Here is an 18,126-nt window from a genome sequence, read left to right as displayed (position 1 = left end):
TGAGTAATTTCTCAGTTTTGCACTCAGTCGATCACAGAATATATTTAGACATGTTTCTACTCTTCACCTCTCAGGGGTGGATGATGTATTTGTGTTCATCAGCACCTTCAGACAGGCGTCTCACCTGCGCCAGCCTCAGGAACGAATGATCTACACCATGAAAACAGCTGGCAGGGCCACTTTCCTCACCTCCTTCACCACCGCGGCTGCCTACGCTGCTAACACCTTCTCTCAGGTAAATACAGAGGAGAAACGCAGTGTTTAATGGAATCTGAAGTATAAAGGATTCCGCTGCTGCAGATGAGCAGAAATGCCTCTCTCAGCAGACGACCATTTTCACACAATAAGCATGTTTCAAGGTCTACGCTGTGCTGCATTTAACTGACACGCAGATCCCAGCCGTGCACGACTTTGGCCTGTTCATGGCCCTCATTGTCAGCTGCTCCTGGCTCTGGGTGTGTGCCCTGATGCCAGCCGCTCTGTGTATCTGGGCTCGGCATGTGGAGCCTCGTGAACATGCCTGGTTGAACTGGTGAGTGAGTCGTTATTTCTTTTCTTCAGTGTGAGATGCTGTTAGGTCAGATGTAATTTCTGCAGCTGTCTCTCCCCTCTCTCTCTGAAGTGTGAAGTTGTTTTTGGGCCTGTCAGCGAGCTACAGCCCTTTGTCAGACGAGGATGATGATGTGGCGCTTCTGTCGGTGGAGATGGAGCCAGGTGAGATTATTATGTCCACTTGCACTAGATGGGTGATGATTTGGAACGAGAACAAGTTCAGGCTGTAAAATGTGGCTATTCGAGCATCACTAAAGCCCCTTTTGTCTGGACCAGGCTCCTGTGACACAGACGGGGATGCAGCTGTTCTGTCCCTGTCAGTGGAGGCACCGTCGTCTCCTCTGGGGCAGCAGCACATGGGTGTGGTGAGCACTAAACTCCAGAGGGCCCTGAAGCATTTAGTTGCTGAGCCAGCAGTGAAGCACAGGAAAGCTGTTCTTGGTGAGGTTTAACAGAAACTCATATGGTCTTTTTTATTTTATTCAAATTACAAAACCAAGAATGCAAAGTAAAAACCAGGAATAAAAATAGATTTATAACATTTGAAAAGAGGAAAAAATTACTGGTCTTAGTGTAGAGCCCAGAGGTACCCCACTGATCAGAGGGGATAATGGAAACCTGCTGAACTTATAACAGATCTGTTCTAATAGATGTTTTTACTCATGTTAGACACAATAATAACCATTCATGTTTTTACAAGTGGTGTAAAGCTACGGATTGCTGCTTGGTACTAAAGTGGAACATTAAGCACCTCTTCAGGACTAAATGCCTCTCATGTTTGCCTTCCTGCCCCTCCCAGGTGTCTTTCTCCTGCTCCTGCTCTTATCTGCGGGTTGTTGCTGTCTCCTGAGGCCAGCTACTCATGCTCCTCTTCTCTTCAGACAAGACACAAACCTCCAGACCCTGCTGGCTCTGCGCAGCAACCTCAGTGGCCAGGGCATCTCATGCCCCATGTGCTCCGGTGAGACGACAAACACGTTTAGTGAGTGGATCTGACGCAGACGTCTTACAGAAACGTTCTGTCCTGTAGGTGTGTTCATGGAAAAACCCCACTCGCTCTACACCCACACTTCCTCATCGGGTTTTAGGTTTTCCGCTCATCAGTTCAGCACAACACCCTCGACTGTTCCTCAGAACCTAAACACCAACCAGACAGGTAAGCTTTCAGCTCACGAGAGTCCTTCTCTTTGCTTTAAACACATCTGCTGATGTTTTATTTCTAAACCTACTTTAGGTCCTTTTCTGACTGTGTACATATCGAAACTCCACCAAGGGGGCTCTACAACCATTTACCGTTTCTCCCCCAACATCAGTGTCCCGTCTCCTTGGAGTTTATGCAGCCCAGAGCACGAGGAGGTGTCATCATTCCAGGTTTTGGAGCAATAAAGTCAAGCTGACCTTTTTTTTAAAACAAATGCCCCTGCGATATATTCCACTAAAGCAGCTTGCGTGATTTCATTTAAATAGGCTTTTAGTGAACCCCACAACAATTACACCAGCAGAATGACAGTGTGTGTTTCCCATGCGTACCGCCCGTACCCCAGCTGGATGATCACGTTTGGCTCGTGTGAACCTCACCATGGCTGGAATCCAGAGTTCTCTTTTTATGTCGCAGCCTCTCCACAGCAGAACAGCAGGTGAAATGACAATTGAAACAATTCTGAGCTTAAAAACAGACTTCTTCCCTTTACCTTTGCTGTGTCTCTTTAGGAGGCTGTACTTTGCGCAGTGCCACCAGAGACCTCACCCCAGCAGAGTGTGTGTCAAAACGCCCGGCTGCGGCTTCAGTTCTGGGCCTGATGGACCTTCACAGGGAGCCTTTTATATCCCTTATCCCAGCGGTGAGTACATCATTAAAGGTGTGGTTGACTAAAAAAAAAGCACGTTTTAACATGAAAACAGTCTTCTACACCTATCTCTTGCAATAGCTTCTGACAGAAAATAGATGGTGAAATGCTAGGATTTGAAAATCCTCACACTGTGATGTCACAATGTGAATTTACATTCATGGCCTCGTCTATCTTGGCTCATGCTCGCCCACAGGAAGGATTTTTTTTTTTGCAGTAAGGAGAGATAGCGGAGAGTGTCTTGGTGATGGTGACTTTGTAACATGGCTAAACGCATTCTGTTAGCCAATCAGAAGTGATGTGTGTGCATATCATTAAAAGTAATGAGTAATCCTGCTTTTTCCAGCCCACCTCTACGCCAGCTAACTTCTGCATCTCAGAACAAGAGCATCATAGCTTTTTGTTACAGACTCATAAAGTATTGATTTACACTAGAGGACACTGCAAATGAATTGAACAAACGGTTAAGTCACACTCATACGGTCCGTTAGCCCTCTGGAGCACTGGTTCCTCACTGCACCCATCTCACTAAATGTCTTTTTTTAATTTCACATTTGAGTGTTTCACATCAAATGGACGCTTGTTCAAATGCAGCCTTATGAAAAAACACACTGGAGGATTTTTCTTTGCCACCACATTTGTGCAACTGTTCTATTTTCAAAGATCCCTCATCTGCTGCCAAAACGAAACCATCCAAAACATCTGGCTTCAACCCATGCAGCGGCGGTGTCTGTGGCCGGCCAGCCGTGCGTCCACTGGTTGACACAGGGGCCATGGTTTTCCTCGTGTTTGGGATCCTGGGAGTCAACCGAACTGCAAACAGGGAAAACCACGTGATCGGAGACACGGTGAGAGTCACACCTGTGTTATTTACATTTAATTAATCAAACCTCCACATTGCTCCTGGAGGCGTGTGAATGAGTGTGTTATAACTTTATGACAAGACACTGAAACCTCATTAGCGGTGATGAGAGCGAGTGTGTGTATGGCGAATTTGACAGATGTGCTGGACTGTCTTCATCATTTATTCAATCCCATTAAATCATGTTCTTTTAAAGGGCAGCATTATCTTGGATCCAAACTTTGATATTTTCAAAGAAATGGGGCATCTTTGCACAATCTGCAAAGCTGTTGGTGCAAACAGAAAGCTCGTGAAAGCAGGAGGGGCTCAGTGCTTGCCCTCAGGTAACACTCTCCTATTTTTAACCATGTGTTTAGTGTTTTTAAACCCAAATGTAACTTTATAGTGCAAAAAATTGGATGCTAATCAATCTTTAAAATAATAACATTATATATTTACTAGATCTAAATTAAAAGGTGCTGAAGAGGGTCATTTTTTTATGTTTTCTTGTCTTAAGGGAACAAATTGTCCTCTGTCCTGCCCCTGCTCCATCCCGAGTGCCACGCTTTGCCTGAACCCAACCTGCTCCCGGGACAGCTCTCCCATGGAGCGGTGGGAATGCACGGAGGCAAGGTCCGCTGGCTGTCCATGGCCTTCGAATCTGTAAGAGCTTTCACCTTTAAGCTTCTCCTCCACATGAACGAAAATCTGTCCATCACTAATGCTCAACTTCTCCCCTCCAAAGACCACATACAAGGGCAAGTCCTCCTTTCAGACCTATTCTGACTTCCTCCAGTGGGAAAACTTTATCCAGGAGCAGCTCTCCAGCCTCCCACCGTCTTCTGCTCTCCAGCAAGGTTTTCAGACCTGTGAGCACTGGAAACAGATCTTTATGGAAATCATAGGCAAGTTTCTGCAGGTGAAGGTTTGTTTTTTCCTCCAGCGGAGGCTCTGAGTGTGTAAACCTGATGAAATGGAACATTTGTAGGTGTGGAGAGCGCCCTTTGGAGCCTGCTGCTGTCTCTAGCCATCTGTGTGGCGACTGTCTCTGTGTTTACTTCACATCCTCTGCTGCTGCTGCCGGTGCTCGTAACAATCGTAGGTAAGAGACGCAGCCCCGTGTGGAGACTTGGAGGTGTTGAGAGGACACATGCTATGATGTGTTGTGTTTAACAGGAGTGATCTGTCTAGTTGTGGCTGTCATGTACTGGCTGGGATGGGAGATGGGAGCAGTGGAGGCTATTTCTCTCTCAATACTTGTTGGATCTTCAGTGGATTATTGTCTGCACCTGGTGGAGGGATACCTGTTGGCCGGGGAGGGGATGTCCTCCTCACCGAGACAGAACTTTGTACGGGAGACAAAATTTATCACAGAATCTTGATGATTTCGACTTGGATTTGGATCCTGAATTCTGGTTTTTGTGTGTGCAGGATCCTTCTGCTGAGAGGCAGCGGCGAACTCTGGAGGCGGTGAACCACGTGGGCGTTGCCATAGTGTCCAGTGCCGTCACCACGGCCATCTCTACAGTCCCCCTGTTCTTCTGTGTCATTGTGCCTTTTGCCAAGTTTGGTCAGATCGTGGCCATCAACACGGCTGTCTCCATCTTGTTCACCCTGTCCGTGACCTCGGCCTTGCTGGCCTGCATGGCCCCGCCTTGTTTCAACAGACACCCGGGCGCCGTGCTGAAGGCCAGCCTGGCTGTGACGGTGGCTGCAGCCTTGGTGGCGGCTCTGTGCTGGGCAGGACGGCAGCTCAATGCGGCGGCCTGGCGGTCAGTCGGCACATGAGCGCTGCCATAAAGCGACTCACACTGATGTCAGACACGTGAAATGTACGTTCCTTCATGCTTAAGGAGGAACATCAGACCAGGAAGTGATCTTCTACTTTATAGAGATGTCAGAATCACCACACTATTTAAAAGCTGTTTGTCTTCATGGAGTACTTTTTTATTATTGCTATCAATTTATCCGAAGAATCAGACATCTGGGGTGCAGATCCACAGCTGCTGGATATTTTCTGGCGTGGTGGTGTGGCTTTCTGTATCGGGGTTTTTTTGTTCTCTCCATCCTTCATGATGGAAAGAGTCCCAGAGTTACTCTGATGTTTGTGATTTACTCGCAGAAATTCACTGTGATCTTGTCGCCTCATCGTGTTTAATACTTGGATGTGATTTTCCGGCCTTCGCAGGTGTGTGTCTGGGCGAAACTGTTGTATAACCGGAACGTACACAGCTTTGTTAAATGTAAACTGTGATGTGAACGTCTTGGTGTGCCGCTACCACTCACTCTGAGATAAACTTCTGGAAGCTGCCAGCACAAATGTGTTCAACGGCAGTCCTTTTGCACAAGTTAAAATCCCCCATTTTTTCCCTGATGAGATCTTTGAGGTCTGTGTTTTTATAATCAGCACGAACAGAAGGAATCCTCCTCAGGTGTCCCCTCTGCCACACTTTGAAGCACTTGGCGTAACCCTCTCGCGCTCTCAAACAGTTGTCAGAGGCAGCTACGCTCAGGAGGAGGGCCACATAACACAATAGTGGTTAGGGAGAGGAACTAAGTCCATTACAGTGTTAAATGTCTGTTTTGTGAGTGTGTGTGTTACTTGTAAATGTTGAATAAAGCAAGTGCAGTAAGCCCTTGGTGTTCTTTTGTTCGATCCCGTAGGAGGACGAAGAGCCGTCGCTGTTTCTTTACAGTCTCATGATAACCATGAGAGTCGGTGTCGAATCTCTGGGTGGCTGTTCGTTATCTATATGAAACAGCTCAGCGTGCTGTTGTTTTCTGTTGATTAATAAACAAAAGGATGCTCTTTAGGGAGCCGGATTCATAAAAACGAACCAGAAAATGCAGAAATAAAAACAAAATGACTGAAATCTGAATTTCTGTGCCCACGTAAGTCGGTAGATGTGATTTCAAACTGAACAGCATTTTTATGAATGTGACAGATCCTTTTAACCTTATGCAGCATGCTAGCTCAAATTGTCCCTCCCCGTTTGTGAAGCTGCTACAGAAGGGTGTGAACATTTGTTTTTGTACATTTCTTCTATTTTAGCTGTTTTTTTCCACTTAAATACTTCAGATCAGCAAATTAACATCAGCATTAGACAAAGATAACTCGAGCAAATACAAAACCCAATTGTCTAATTATGATTAAATTTGTAAAAGAAAAGTTATCCAAACCAACCTGGGCCTATTTAAAATAATTGCCCTCAGTGTTAAAAGCTGGTTGTAACTGGAAAAAGGTCTCTCACTTCCCTGTAAAGGAACTTTGTTCCACTCTTCTTTACAGGACTGGCCATACTGTAGAATTTGCCATCAGGAACGACCTGTTCAAGGTCACGCCAGGCTTCTGCTCTTCATTTAGCCAATCAGAGGCGGGGATGCTGGTTTGCTTCAGATCCTCGTCAGGATGAATGATCCAAGTAGGTTTTAGAGGGGAAAGCTGATGTTTGGATGAATTCATGCTTCCATCAGTTACAAGTGTTCCAGGTACTGAAGCCATCAAATCCCAGACCATAACACTATAACCGCCATGCTTAACTGTTGGTATGATGACCTTCTAAAAAGTTCCACTTTTGTCTTGTCGGGTCACAGAAGATTGCCCCTGGTTATTTTGGATCATCAAGAGGTCTTCTGATAAATGTGAGATGAGCTTTTGTTTTCTGTTAGAGGGTTTGGCCTTGGAGCTCTCTGTTTCTATTGCTGACTGATGAACTTTGACCTAAACCAAGTGAGAACTGCAGTGTTTTCAATGTTCTGAGTAGTAGAGTAACATTACGTGTTACTTGTTGGTGTCTTTTAGCCTACTTCATGTTGTCAGAGAAGTTTTCTTGAAGTTATTTCTTGATTCTACAAGTCAGAGATCAGCTTTCCAAATAGGTATTAATCATATTAAATAATTAATCACGTTATTTTTTCATACAGTGCCAGGATGGTTTACACAGCTTTTCTCTCTGCGTTTAGTGTTCACTCAGGTCATCTTTGTTGGATATGGACATTTGTTTTGCTGAACGTTGGAACGTTTATTGCAACCAAAAGATAAAGCAAAAATGTGAATTTGTGAATCACTTTTTTTACACCACTGCATAATTTTAGTAAAACATCTTTTTAGGGTGAGGCTTTAATCTCAGCATTCAGCAGCTCACGTTTTTATAAAAACACACGCCACAGAATCACTACGGAGTCCGGAGTGAATGCTTAAGAACAACTCTTCTCTTTCAGCCTGAGATACTAAACTTCAGCTATAAATGGCAAATCCCAGATGACATGTTTCACCACGTTCTCTGGTCACATTTCCCTGATTGCACTCAGCACAACATGGTTTCACACAATAGCACAAAACACACGTGCAGGACCAGACTTGTCCTGTGAATTAAATCCAGACACAAAACAAAATAAAAGCACCAGAAACATAACGTTGAACGACAAAAAAAAAGGAGAGAGTGAGAGCAACAAAGTATATTCAACATGGACCAGTGGCTCTACATTAGAAGGCAACTATAGGGCTAAAATTCAACAGTTTCTTTTCCACCTTTTACATTGTTCATGCCATCACCAGAACAATAAATACCAAGGCTCATTTGGTTTCCTTTGAGAAATACTTAATTGTCCCAGGGGGAAAAAAGGCATCTTCTCTGGAGAGAAGTTACTTTACATCAGAACCGTACAACCAAACTGAAACACGGGTCATATATTTTATTTTACCCCATGTCACAGGGCACACACAACATTCAAGTATGCCTGAGGAACTAGATGGAGCAATTAAAAACAGAATGATGGAGATAAAACACATTTAAAAAGAAGTGAACTGGCATTGCATTTCACAAAGTTTTATAAGCTCATGATTTTGGAACAATTCACTGTAAAGTGCTAACTGGTTCGAGCTGAAAAAAGCACGTGTTCCCTTAAAAAAGAAGAAAAAAAATCACACACATTACTTTATACATGGAGGTACAGTAATAGCCAGTCAACGGGCGAGCAATTACCAACCAGAAGACATGGACCCCATTTTTTTTTTATTAGTCCTTTAATAAGATAACTGCTTCCTTAATTTCCTTGTAAATGGTAACAATGAGAATATTGCCTCTGGTTGCCAGGACAATGCCGATTACAAATGCTGGTGCGGTCACTCAACAGTTTTACTGTAATTACATGCAACTGACTGGCATACAGTGCAAAAATCTCAAGCTGAGTCCTCTGGATCCCCGTGTAGACAGGAATCTGTTAACCGTAGGGATGAGAGTAAGAGGAGAGCAGGGATGTTAGTGAGGTGTTTCCATCCTCCTCTTCCTCTCCTCCTCCTGGTCGTGGTGGGCTGGCCTGACAAAAGCAGGGATCTGTCCAGCTGATGCCTGCCTTCCTACAGGTCCTGAGACTCCACTGTTTTCCTTAGTGCCTCTCGTTAGGAGGCATGTTTAAAAAAAAAAAAAAAAAGAAGAACAACCAAACAAAAAAATATGTGGAGGGGACTGGGTCAATACAATTTCCCCAGACCGTCTGCCTAAGGCGGACAGTCTTCTTCCCACCCCAACCTAACCGTAAAAAGGTAAAAAACAGAATGTACTGCAGAATGGCTTTACTCCTCACAGTCTGTGGGGGGAGCTAGAGCCCCTGGGAGCTGAGGTGCGGTTGGTGGTCTTGCGGATATTCTGTTGTGTCCGATTCATCTTGGTGGCCGAAGGTTTCCGAGCGTCAGGCTGGCGCTTCCCTGGGGGGCCCCTCCGTTTGCCCCTCTGCCCTGCACGGCCCCTACCGGCCCCCGCTGGTCACTTGCGTGAGTGAAGTGTGTCCTGGAACTTGGTGCTGGTGTAGCGGACGTGGAAACCTTTTTTGTTGATTGTGTCATCAGAGTGGAACTTGATCACAATGGAGTCACCGGCCGAGTAGATCTCTTCTGGGGGCTGTCGGAGTGGAGGGGGGACAGAAAAACAGCAGGGTCAGAGGTGACGGTGATGTTCTGACTCCTCAGAAACCTTGAAAGTAGTTTTACTCTGACTAAGCATTTGGCTGCAGACATAACAACACCTCATAACTCTGCATCCCAACACTTTTATAAGGAATAAAATAAGAAAAATCTAAGTTGGCAGCTTTTAGTGAGTGCAGACGCATTCAACTTGAACTTTTTTTTGCCACAATACCACACAATTATTAATTAAAACCCTCACTTTGAAAAGTAATTACTCTGTTGAGCTGCTTTGTGTTTGAGATAAAGACAAATGCTGCTGGAGTGACTGCCAAAGACAGTAAAAGCACCAGAGCGCTGATAAAAGCTGCCATTCAACATGAATAATATGGTGCATCTACAACGGCACATCACGCTCTGGGAAGGAATTTAAGACACGAAGAAAGGAGGCTTTTGTCGGAGACCCAGAAACTGTCTGGGGGAAAAAAAAGCCTTGGGCTATAAGTAAGCCTCCTCACATCATAATGAGTTTTTAACTCTGACTGAATGGTGTCAGTTCACTTCTACCTGTTTTATAAAAGGAAACTTGATTGAGGAGCTGCTCCCCGGGGGGAGGGGGGGGGGGGCACTATGTCCCCTCCAGCAGATGGTTCATATGAACAGGCACGAGCAAGAGTCTGATTCTTATCATTAAAGCTCATAAATGAAACCAAGCTGTTCTCTGACCTGATAAAACTTTTGTTTCTGATCCCCGTTGGCTTAAATGTTCCACACTCCAGCTGCAACAAATAAAACCCTGCTCCAAACTCTGACGCGCTGTCCACATCCAGGGAGATCAGGACCACAACTACACCCACCTCCAACTTCATCCACCTCTATTCTCTGGAACTACGAACGTTTCATTTGCAGGATAAAGTTCACACAAAAGGTGGTTTTAAAGTAAAAAAAAAAAAAAAACAGACTCTTTGCAACGTGCTAAATAAACAGTCAGGCTTTGGAGGTTTTACACAAGAGCAACACAAACTTAAAACTGGGGTTTGTCATTTAAAATGTTTAAAATAATGTCAAAATGCTTAAATGTGACTATCTGACCCTGATCAAGGATATAAATAATTTATTCTTAACCTAAGTCTCTCTCCTGACCTCTACAGAAAAACAAACCACTTCCATGGGCCTAGAGGGTTGACCAATAGATTTGTGCATGCACAAGAGGGAGGGAGCGACGGCCCAGTTCCCAGCATGCTCTGTGGAGTTACGCAGTCAGCTTGGCACATCAACTTAGCTTGAATGCTAACTCGGCCTGCATTAAATTAATGTCAGGCTGTGAACTTCAAGCTAACTGTGGAAGAGGAAGGAGGGGAAAATAAAGGGATTTATCTTTTGTGTCTTGGAGCTAAGTGATTAGCGTAGCATTCAACTTTGTGCAATGCTGAACTATTGTTTTAGCCTGTTGTACCATTAGCAGGGGTGTAAGTGTCAGATTTCTGCTGGTTATAGGAGTTTTTCTGCTTGAAATCATCAGATTTTATTAAAACGGATCATTAGCAGCTCCTGCAGAACCTGATGAAGGCTGAAGAGATAATGGGGTAGTTAGTATCAGATGTGTCCAAACAGGAACATATCAAAAACATTACTTGTCAGTTAGCGCTACAAGGTTATTTGTGTGCGCAGTAAGAGGCACTGCTTTCAGCTATCCTGAAGGGGAGGGGGAGCAGGGGTGGGAGCAACAGCTGTTCAAATTTTAACATCGCCTCTCCTTGATGATGCTTTGGACCATAGTTTTAAATGTAAAAATCAAGTGATCGTTCAGAGAATAATGCTGCTTTTACCCCCGAGCCGCAGTAACGTCCAAGCCGTGGAGACTTTGTGTCGGCTCCATCGAAGAGCTCCATGTAGTCGTAGCCGCAGTCTGCCTCTTCTTCGATCTCGAAGGTCTGGAAGATGAGCTCCACGCCGTAGCCTTTCTCTGCAGAAATCACCCACTGACAGTCGGACGCTCCGGGATAGTTATTGTCTCCAAACTGGGCGTGGGAGAACAGGTCCTTGGTTTTGACTTCGGCCTTCAGACGTCCTCCGCACTCTGGGGAGATGCGTCCAATTAAAACTGACCCTCCAAAAAATAAAAAATAAACGGGTTCCAGAAAAGAAGCCAGCTCTTACCTGCAGAATGCGATGCCTCGAAACCTTTCTTCTGCACAGAGTTGTCAGAAAAAAATCGAATGAACAACTTGTTGCTGCTTGATTCGATGGGAGGAGGTTTCTTGGAGCCGCAGAAGCGGCCCAAAGATGGCGATTTTCCATCTCGGCCGTCGTAAACCTCTATGTGGTCATAAGCACATTCGAGATGGGGCTCCATGTCGATCTCATTGAAGGCCTGTCATAAAAAACAACAAGGAGGGAGATTAGATCTGAAAGACAGAAGAATTCATGTCATCAGTGAAATTTGGATGTTTGTTTGCTGCTTTGGTGGCATTACTGGTTATTTTAAGCACAGTGAAGAAATTATGCAGAAAACAACAGAAGGGGGAGCCACACATCATGGTTAGGAACACCACAACAGATTCAGCAAATACAGATGCCCTCATTGAAATCACACACAAATAAACACAGGGCAGAAATTCTCCCGAGAGCAGGAGCAGGCGGCTCTTACGATCTTGATGCGGTGTCCTGGAGTGGTGGTGAGAGCCCAGGTGCACGCTTTCTTGCTGGGATATTTATCAGGCCAATTAGGGCTGGTAATGACACCATTCACACTATTCACAGTGTGATCGCAGCCGGCTGTAAATAAAAGAAAAAGATACAGACCGATGTTATCACCTGCACATCGAGCTGATGGTTGGCACATGTAACCTGTGCTGGAATACCTTCTTTACAGTCGTGTTTGTTCTCATGCAGCACAAAACCGCTCCTGCACTGGCAGCTGTAGCTCCCAAAGGTGTTGACACACTCATGCTGACAGCCGCCGTTCTCTTTAGAGCACTCGTCTTTGTCTGAGGGACAGGAGAGTGTATCTGAGCACCTTTAAGGCCAACAATAAATTTGCACAAAAATGTTAAAAAATGAGGATTCACCTGAGAAGAATTGTGCTTTGAACCCCTTTTTGGACACCGTGTTGTCCGATTTGAACTCGATACGCATGTTGTTGTACTGGGAGGTAATGGCTTCTGGTTTTTCTGCCCCGCAGAACTTCCCGTGAAGCCTAGAGTCAGCGGAGAGTCCGCTGCGTACTTCTACGTAGTCGTACTTACAGACCTGAGCAGAAGAACGGAACATGTGTGGAGCTGAGGCATTTTGTTTGGGTTTAATGATAAAACACAGAGGAGGAGGAGACTCGAGTTGACCAGAATACACTTCAAATCAGTGGCGGGTCTAAATGTTTTCTGAGTATGGGGCCATCAAGGAGGACACAATAGTTTTAGAGGGGCCAAATATTAGTTCAACATTCTAAAATAATATTTCGAGCAGGAAATTCCCTTTTGGCTGACTGGTGCCACTAGTGTTTGGACTTGGAATTGCATCCACTTATAATCTTATTATTGTGCAAAAAAATAGATGAGTGATTGTACAGGGACACTTCAGGTAGCCAAACAGATTTCAACAGGGGCCAATGCCCCCATTGCACACTTGGCAGTTTTGGCTTGCTTTTAGCACCCCCTAGTGTCCATTTTAAAGAACCAAAAGTGAAATCTATCTCCTCAGAGTGTGTTCGTCTTTTTAACACCTTAATCTAACAGCTAAAATGTCTCCTCAGCCTTCCTTAGTGGCTACAGGTGTGATTCATCACATGACAGCCAGCCATGTCAGCTCAGTTTTTTTCTAAGTCCAACAGGTGGTGACTTACCACTCTGAAGTTGCAAGTACAGTATTCTGGCCTCAGGGCTGTAGGGGTCCGAGAATCATTTCATTAAATGGCCAGTATTTGTATAGCACCTTCTTAGGGTTCGACAACCCCCCAAGGTGCTTCACAACACAACCAGTCATTCACGCACACATTCACACGTTGGTGGGGATGAGCTACGATGTAGCTACAGCTGCTCTGAGGTGCACTGACGGGAGCGAGACTGCCAAACATTGGCGCCACCGTTCCCTCCGACCACCACAAGCAGTCAAGGTGGGTTAAGTGTCTTGCCCAAGGACACAACAGCAGGAGACAGGATTGAACCTACAACCTTCCGATTACTGGACAACCCAATGTACCTCCTGAGCTACTGATGCCCTGTAAAGGGTCATTTTAGCACATACTGGCTCAAGAAAATGGTTTAAAAGTATGAAAAAGTTGCACAGTATGGCTATTGGTAGATTCAGTTCTCACGTCATTGCCCTCAGTCTCGAAGACGTCAAACAGCAGAGTGATGCGGTACTGCGTGGGGGCAACCAGCTGCCAGATGCAGTTCTTGTTGGGAGGGTACTCTCTGGGCCACCCTGGACTGGTGATGGAGTCGTTCAGTTTGGTGATGAAGCCTCCGCAGGCGGCTGGACAGAAGAGATGAAACAGGAGGGCATGAGGACAAACAGTCAGCTGAAAGACGTGAGGAGGATGTGCAGTAATTAATAACAGTCAGTCATGTCACTACTCCTGTTAAACTGCCTTGTAAAACTTTTATTCCTGCGTGAGAAAACCCTGCTCGACTGTCTTAACCCAGCTGTGTGTTGAAAGTAAACTTTTGACCCACAATAACTTTTCCCAACTGTAGAGTCAAACCTTTTTTTTACTGCATTTATTCAGAAAAAAACCCTGTTTTAAACACTTTTCTGGACTTTTATTACATTTGTTTTTGCAGCTCACATATAAACCAAAGATGGAGTGATTGCAGACTTCCTCTAGGGGCAGATATGCGACAACAACTACACAAAGCTGCTTGTAAATTAGTACTTAGGTCTCAAGAACAACATGTAATTTAAGCCAGAAATAAGGCTTGTGCTGTTCTGTCACAAATCCCTAAAAGGCCGAGCCCCGCCAGCGCAGCCCTGTCAGCTGGCATCGTTTCAAACTTTAGAAATGACTGTACTTATTGTATTTGGGTGGCTAACTGTGTAAAGTGCTTTAGGATGTAAATGACATGGTGAGCAGGGCCGGTGACTGTCCTCCCTGTACTTACCCTCACAGCTGCGCTTGTCAGCAGCCAGCTCATAGCCCGGGTCACAGGCACACTTGTAGCTGCCCAGTGTGTTTACACACCGTTGCTCACAGCGACCGTTGTCCGGCTTGGAGCACTCGTCCGTCTCTGAAAACACAAAGACGTGTTAGGGGACCTTTACGCTGGCCCCCTGGATCAGTGGCTCGCAGGAGGAGCCCTCAGAAGCAGCGGCAGAGTCGGCCTCGCAGAGTCCAGAGTTGGAAGCAAAACAAACACGTGACGGTGCAGTTCCAGGAACGCCTCAGAGTTTACAGATGTGGACATTTTCTCCTAAAAACAACAGCTTTCAACCCCTCACCTTTAAAGAAGTTGGCGGCAAAGCCGGCCTTGTTGACAGACCCATCAGAGACAAATTTCATCCACAGATGGTTGGAGCTGGTTTTGATGTCATCTGGCTTGTCGTATCCGCAGAAGCGTCCCAGCAGAGGGCTGTTTTCAGACAGCCCGTCCCGCACCTCTAGGTAGTCATACGCACAGCTGTCGTGTCTCTCAATCTGAAAAGACGTAGTCTGGCATTTAAAAAACAACAAAAAGAAATTGCTTCTAGGAAAGAAATGTCAGGTACCTCAAACGACTGGAAGGTGAGGCCCACGTGGAAGCCCTGGCTGACAGAAATCTTCCACACACACACTTTATTGGGCCGGTAGTCATCCGGGTAGTTGGGGGACTGGATCTGGCCGTTGTCCCTTTTCACCTCACCACCACAGATGGCTGCGTGACACCGTATCAACAAAACCAATAAAGCTGAGCTCTTTTGATTGCATTTTAATCAATAATACATGTCCCTGAAAAAGAACAATAAAGCCTCCTCCTGGTTGATTTACTGATTTATGCAAATGCCTGCACACACATGCACACAACCATCCTTTGAAGGATGTGGAAACGGGTGGAGCAGCCTGTGAAGGCAAGCCAACATCTGATTAATGCAGCGAAAAGACCCTGACACATCAGCGGCAGGAGGGCCAAGAACTGTGCACGCTGCTGCAGCTTGGAGGCACATTGTTGGACGTGTGACTAGCAAGAAGTTCAGTCAGCTGAGCAACATGCGGGGACCTACCCTCGTACACAGCCGAGAAACCTTTCCCCACCCAGTTACTGCTGCTGCGGAACTCAATCCACAGCCGGCTGTCGGTGGAGATGATCGGCTCGGGCAGCTTGTCGCCACAGAAACGGCCTGGGTCACAGGTGAAGGGGCACAAATGGAAATGAGGATTAGGATGAGGATTAGATCGCCAGAACACCTGTGATAACCAAAATCTATCCAGAAATTGATTTGGACCCCTCAGATCAGATATTTTATCAACCATTTAAATGTTTTGGTGAATAATTTCTGCCCCGGCTCTACAGACTGACCTTTGAGGGGTGCTTTCCTCCAGTATCCATCCCGGATCTCCACGTGGTCGTACCAACACAAGTGACTCCTGTACAGATCCATGGAGGTGAAGTTCAAAATGATCTTGAAAACCAAGAGAGTTTGATTACTGACACAGAAAGGACCAAAGCTGATGCTCTGATGAATAAACCTCGCGTGTTTATTCTTCATTATTATTATTCATCATAGCTTTCTCTATTAAACTCATAAAACTTTTGACCAGAGTATTTCATGTCCCAACAGCCACAGGTTAAGCTGGCTTCTGAGCTTTGGGTAATTTTCCTAAACTATTGGAAATTAGAGGCACTTTTTTCGTTTTTACACAACTATAAAAATGTTGTGTTTACCAGGTTTTGGAATAAAAATATCATTCTTTTGTTTAATTTCATATTTAAAACAAATATGACTACAAACTCAAAAAAAAAGATCTATATGTAGAAAGTGTGAACAGATTCTTGAGGGTTTAGATTTGCAAACCGATTTTGGTTTTTATTAAACTCCACAGTTTAAACTCAGGTCTGATTCTTGATTTAATGTGAAATGATTCCTAAGGACATAGTTTAAAGGGGACATAGTATGACATTCTTTTTCTTTTAAAATAATTATATGGTCGATTTTGCAGTTCTCGGTCCTTGGCTTTGGAACCAACTCCCACAAGAAATGAAGTAGTCCACATCGCTGCCCACTTTTAAAGCAAGGCTTAAGCGGTATTTTAGATCTGTTTCTTAGTTGTTTTTATTCACATTTTAATGTTTTTGATCACTATTTTTATTGTTTTTAGCTCTTTTCTTGTTTTTAAATATTTTTATCTCTGTATTTTACTATAAAGCTATTTTATTGTGCTGCTTCTTTGCACCTTGGGCCCCCTTGATTGGGGGTGGGAAGGGGCTTTATAAATTAAATGAATGAAACTGAATTAATGAATGATACCAAACATGTTTATGAAATTCTTTGCAGCAAATCCCTTTCACAAAAAGCTGTTTCATCACTTTTATACATGACATTTTAAGTACCTTCCAGAATGAGCATTTTCAGGGCTCTGTCACTTTAAGAAAACCAGATGGAGCTGACCATGCCCACCCTCACCCTCGCTCAGGCCCCTATAAGCTGAGAAACTCCCGACACTTGAGGGGCTTAACCTTCTTCCCACTGGATGTAAAAATGTTGCAAAATAGCCGCCAAACGTACTTCGCGACAATTAGCTGCCCTTACAATGGACGAGTTCCACTCCACCGGTAGCAAGTGGAACATTTTGGATGAGTCCCAGAAGCAAAGGGATGCTATCATAATGCTTTGAATCTATTTTTTATGCACTACGCTTCCAAAACATGTCAAAATCCACAGTGTAGATCAGACCAGACAGGAAGTCAAACACAAAAGCAGTGTAAAGCGTCCGTAAACTTTCAAAATAAAAGTCTCATGCAGGTAAATGTATGTCATTTCCTGTTAAAACACCCGTAGCCGAACACGCAGCTGTCTTTATCCTTGCTTGTTATCGTGTGAACTTCCAAAATCACGTGTGGTGTTGCAATTCTTCCATGATTTTGTGACGTCACGGAATCAGCTGTGTGGAATCCTTTCACTCCCGTTTCACGTCACAATTGCTCCTGGTTGGGTATGAGCTTGTGGGTAAAACACCGCTATTATGGTACATGACGCTTTTTTTCCTCATTTGTGACATCACAAAAGGGAACTGATTGAAACGGCATGTTATTTCTAAAACCAAACACTGACAGAAAGCAGATTGACAGGTTTTTCACATTTGGAGTGTTTATAGAGACAACAGAGACCCACATGGCTGCAAAAATGGATGCAAAAGACGGGTTTTGCATAAATTTTCCCCTTGAAGCAGTCAGTTGTTATTTTTGTTATGGAAACATGATGTTGATACTCTTCATGTGCTCCCACCTTCTCTCCTGGTGTGACTGATATCCTCCAGATGCAGTGCATGTAGGCAGAATATCCGTTTGGGAAACCTGGAGAGGAGAAGTTCCCACTGCTCTCCTGCAGACTGTCCCCACATTCTGCACATAGACACAAACACACACAAACCAGTGCATCAAGGCCCGACCCAAACATGGCACTGCAAACCAACCAACAACTCTGAAGTAAACCCCCCCAATTCTCCTGCAGGGAGTTATAACACTGGATGTGAAACAAAGGGCAGCTCTTTCATGTCTAAAGGCACATCTGCTGATATTATTACCCACATCCTTGCATCTCGCCCATTCCCTCCCCCACCCGCTCCAGATGATGATCACACAAAGGAGAGGAGAGTGTCAGACACTTTCTGTGAGCATTCTCTGAAAATAAACCTGGTGCTCTAAAAATAACCCAACCTCTTGCAGGATGTGATGCATTATGTACGTGTTGCCAGTAGGAAAAAAAACAGCTTTTAGTTCAGCTGGCAAAACTTATAAGTTTTGAAGTGTGTGTGGAGCGATCTGAGCAGGAAACAGCTTCATAGAGCCTGT

General features: G+C 44.8%; 2 protein-coding genes across 5 annotated transcripts in view; one reads left to right on the top strand and one right to left on the bottom strand.

Annotated features, from left to right (window-relative positions):
- Positions 1–5,873, top strand: part of disp3 (dispatched RND transporter family member 3) — a 26,595-nt gene extending 20,722 nt beyond the window's left edge. For 2 of the 4 annotated variants that reach the window (XM_070546056.1, XM_070546058.1), the window contains 16 exons: positions 75–235; positions 360–532; positions 623–714; positions 829–993; positions 1,352–1,513; positions 1,583–1,708; positions 1,787–1,923; positions 2,020–2,189; positions 2,263–2,393; positions 3,063–3,247; positions 3,458–3,584; positions 3,758–3,903; positions 3,986–4,145; positions 4,229–4,342; positions 4,417–4,589; positions 4,672–5,873. In XM_070546056.1, coding sequence (XP_070402157.1) covers positions 75–235; positions 360–532; positions 623–714; positions 829–993; positions 1,352–1,513; positions 1,583–1,708; positions 1,787–1,923; positions 2,020–2,189; positions 2,263–2,393; positions 3,063–3,247; positions 3,458–3,584; positions 3,758–3,903; positions 3,986–4,145; positions 4,229–4,342; positions 4,417–4,589; positions 4,672–5,028 — 2,579 coding nt within the window. In that variant the 3' untranslated portion in view covers positions 5,029–5,873. The remainder of the gene's footprint in view (positions 1–74; positions 236–359; positions 533–622; positions 715–828; positions 994–1,351; positions 1,514–1,582; positions 1,709–1,786; positions 1,924–2,019; positions 2,190–2,262; positions 2,394–3,062; positions 3,248–3,457; positions 3,585–3,757; positions 3,904–3,985; positions 4,146–4,228; positions 4,343–4,416; positions 4,590–4,671) is intronic. The other 2 variants (XM_070546057.1, XM_070546059.1) reach the window with 2 other exon arrangements.
- Positions 5,874–7,683: 1,810 nt separating this feature from the next.
- bmp1a (bone morphogenetic protein 1a) overlaps positions 7,684–18,126 on the bottom strand; it is a 32,659-nt gene continuing 22,216 nt past the window's right edge. The window contains exons 8-20 of the mRNA XM_070546060.1: positions 17,561–17,676; positions 15,634–15,736; positions 15,338–15,454; positions 14,846–14,991; positions 14,579–14,774; positions 14,242–14,367; positions 13,455–13,615; positions 12,214–12,394; positions 12,007–12,132; positions 11,793–11,920; positions 11,303–11,516; positions 10,972–11,222; positions 7,684–9,140 (exon numbers count right to left, since the gene is read on the bottom strand). Coding sequence (XP_070402161.1) covers positions 9,006–9,140; positions 10,972–11,222; positions 11,303–11,516; positions 11,793–11,920; positions 12,007–12,132; positions 12,214–12,394; positions 13,455–13,615; positions 14,242–14,367; positions 14,579–14,774; positions 14,846–14,991; positions 15,338–15,454; positions 15,634–15,736; positions 17,561–17,676 — 2,000 coding nt within the window. The 3' untranslated portion in view covers positions 7,684–9,005. The remainder of the gene's footprint in view (positions 9,141–10,971; positions 11,223–11,302; positions 11,517–11,792; positions 11,921–12,006; positions 12,133–12,213; positions 12,395–13,454; positions 13,616–14,241; positions 14,368–14,578; positions 14,775–14,845; positions 14,992–15,337; positions 15,455–15,633; positions 15,737–17,560; positions 17,677–18,126) is intronic.

The sequence above is a fragment of the Nothobranchius furzeri genome, chromosome 17, assembly GCF_043380555.1.
Source record: "Nothobranchius furzeri strain GRZ-AD chromosome 17, NfurGRZ-RIMD1, whole genome shotgun sequence".
NCBI lineage: Eukaryota > Metazoa > Chordata > Actinopteri > Cyprinodontiformes > Nothobranchiidae > Nothobranchius > Nothobranchius furzeri.
The sequence above is the reverse complement of the archived record's forward strand: the minus strand, read 5'-3'. Positions and strand labels throughout refer to the sequence as shown.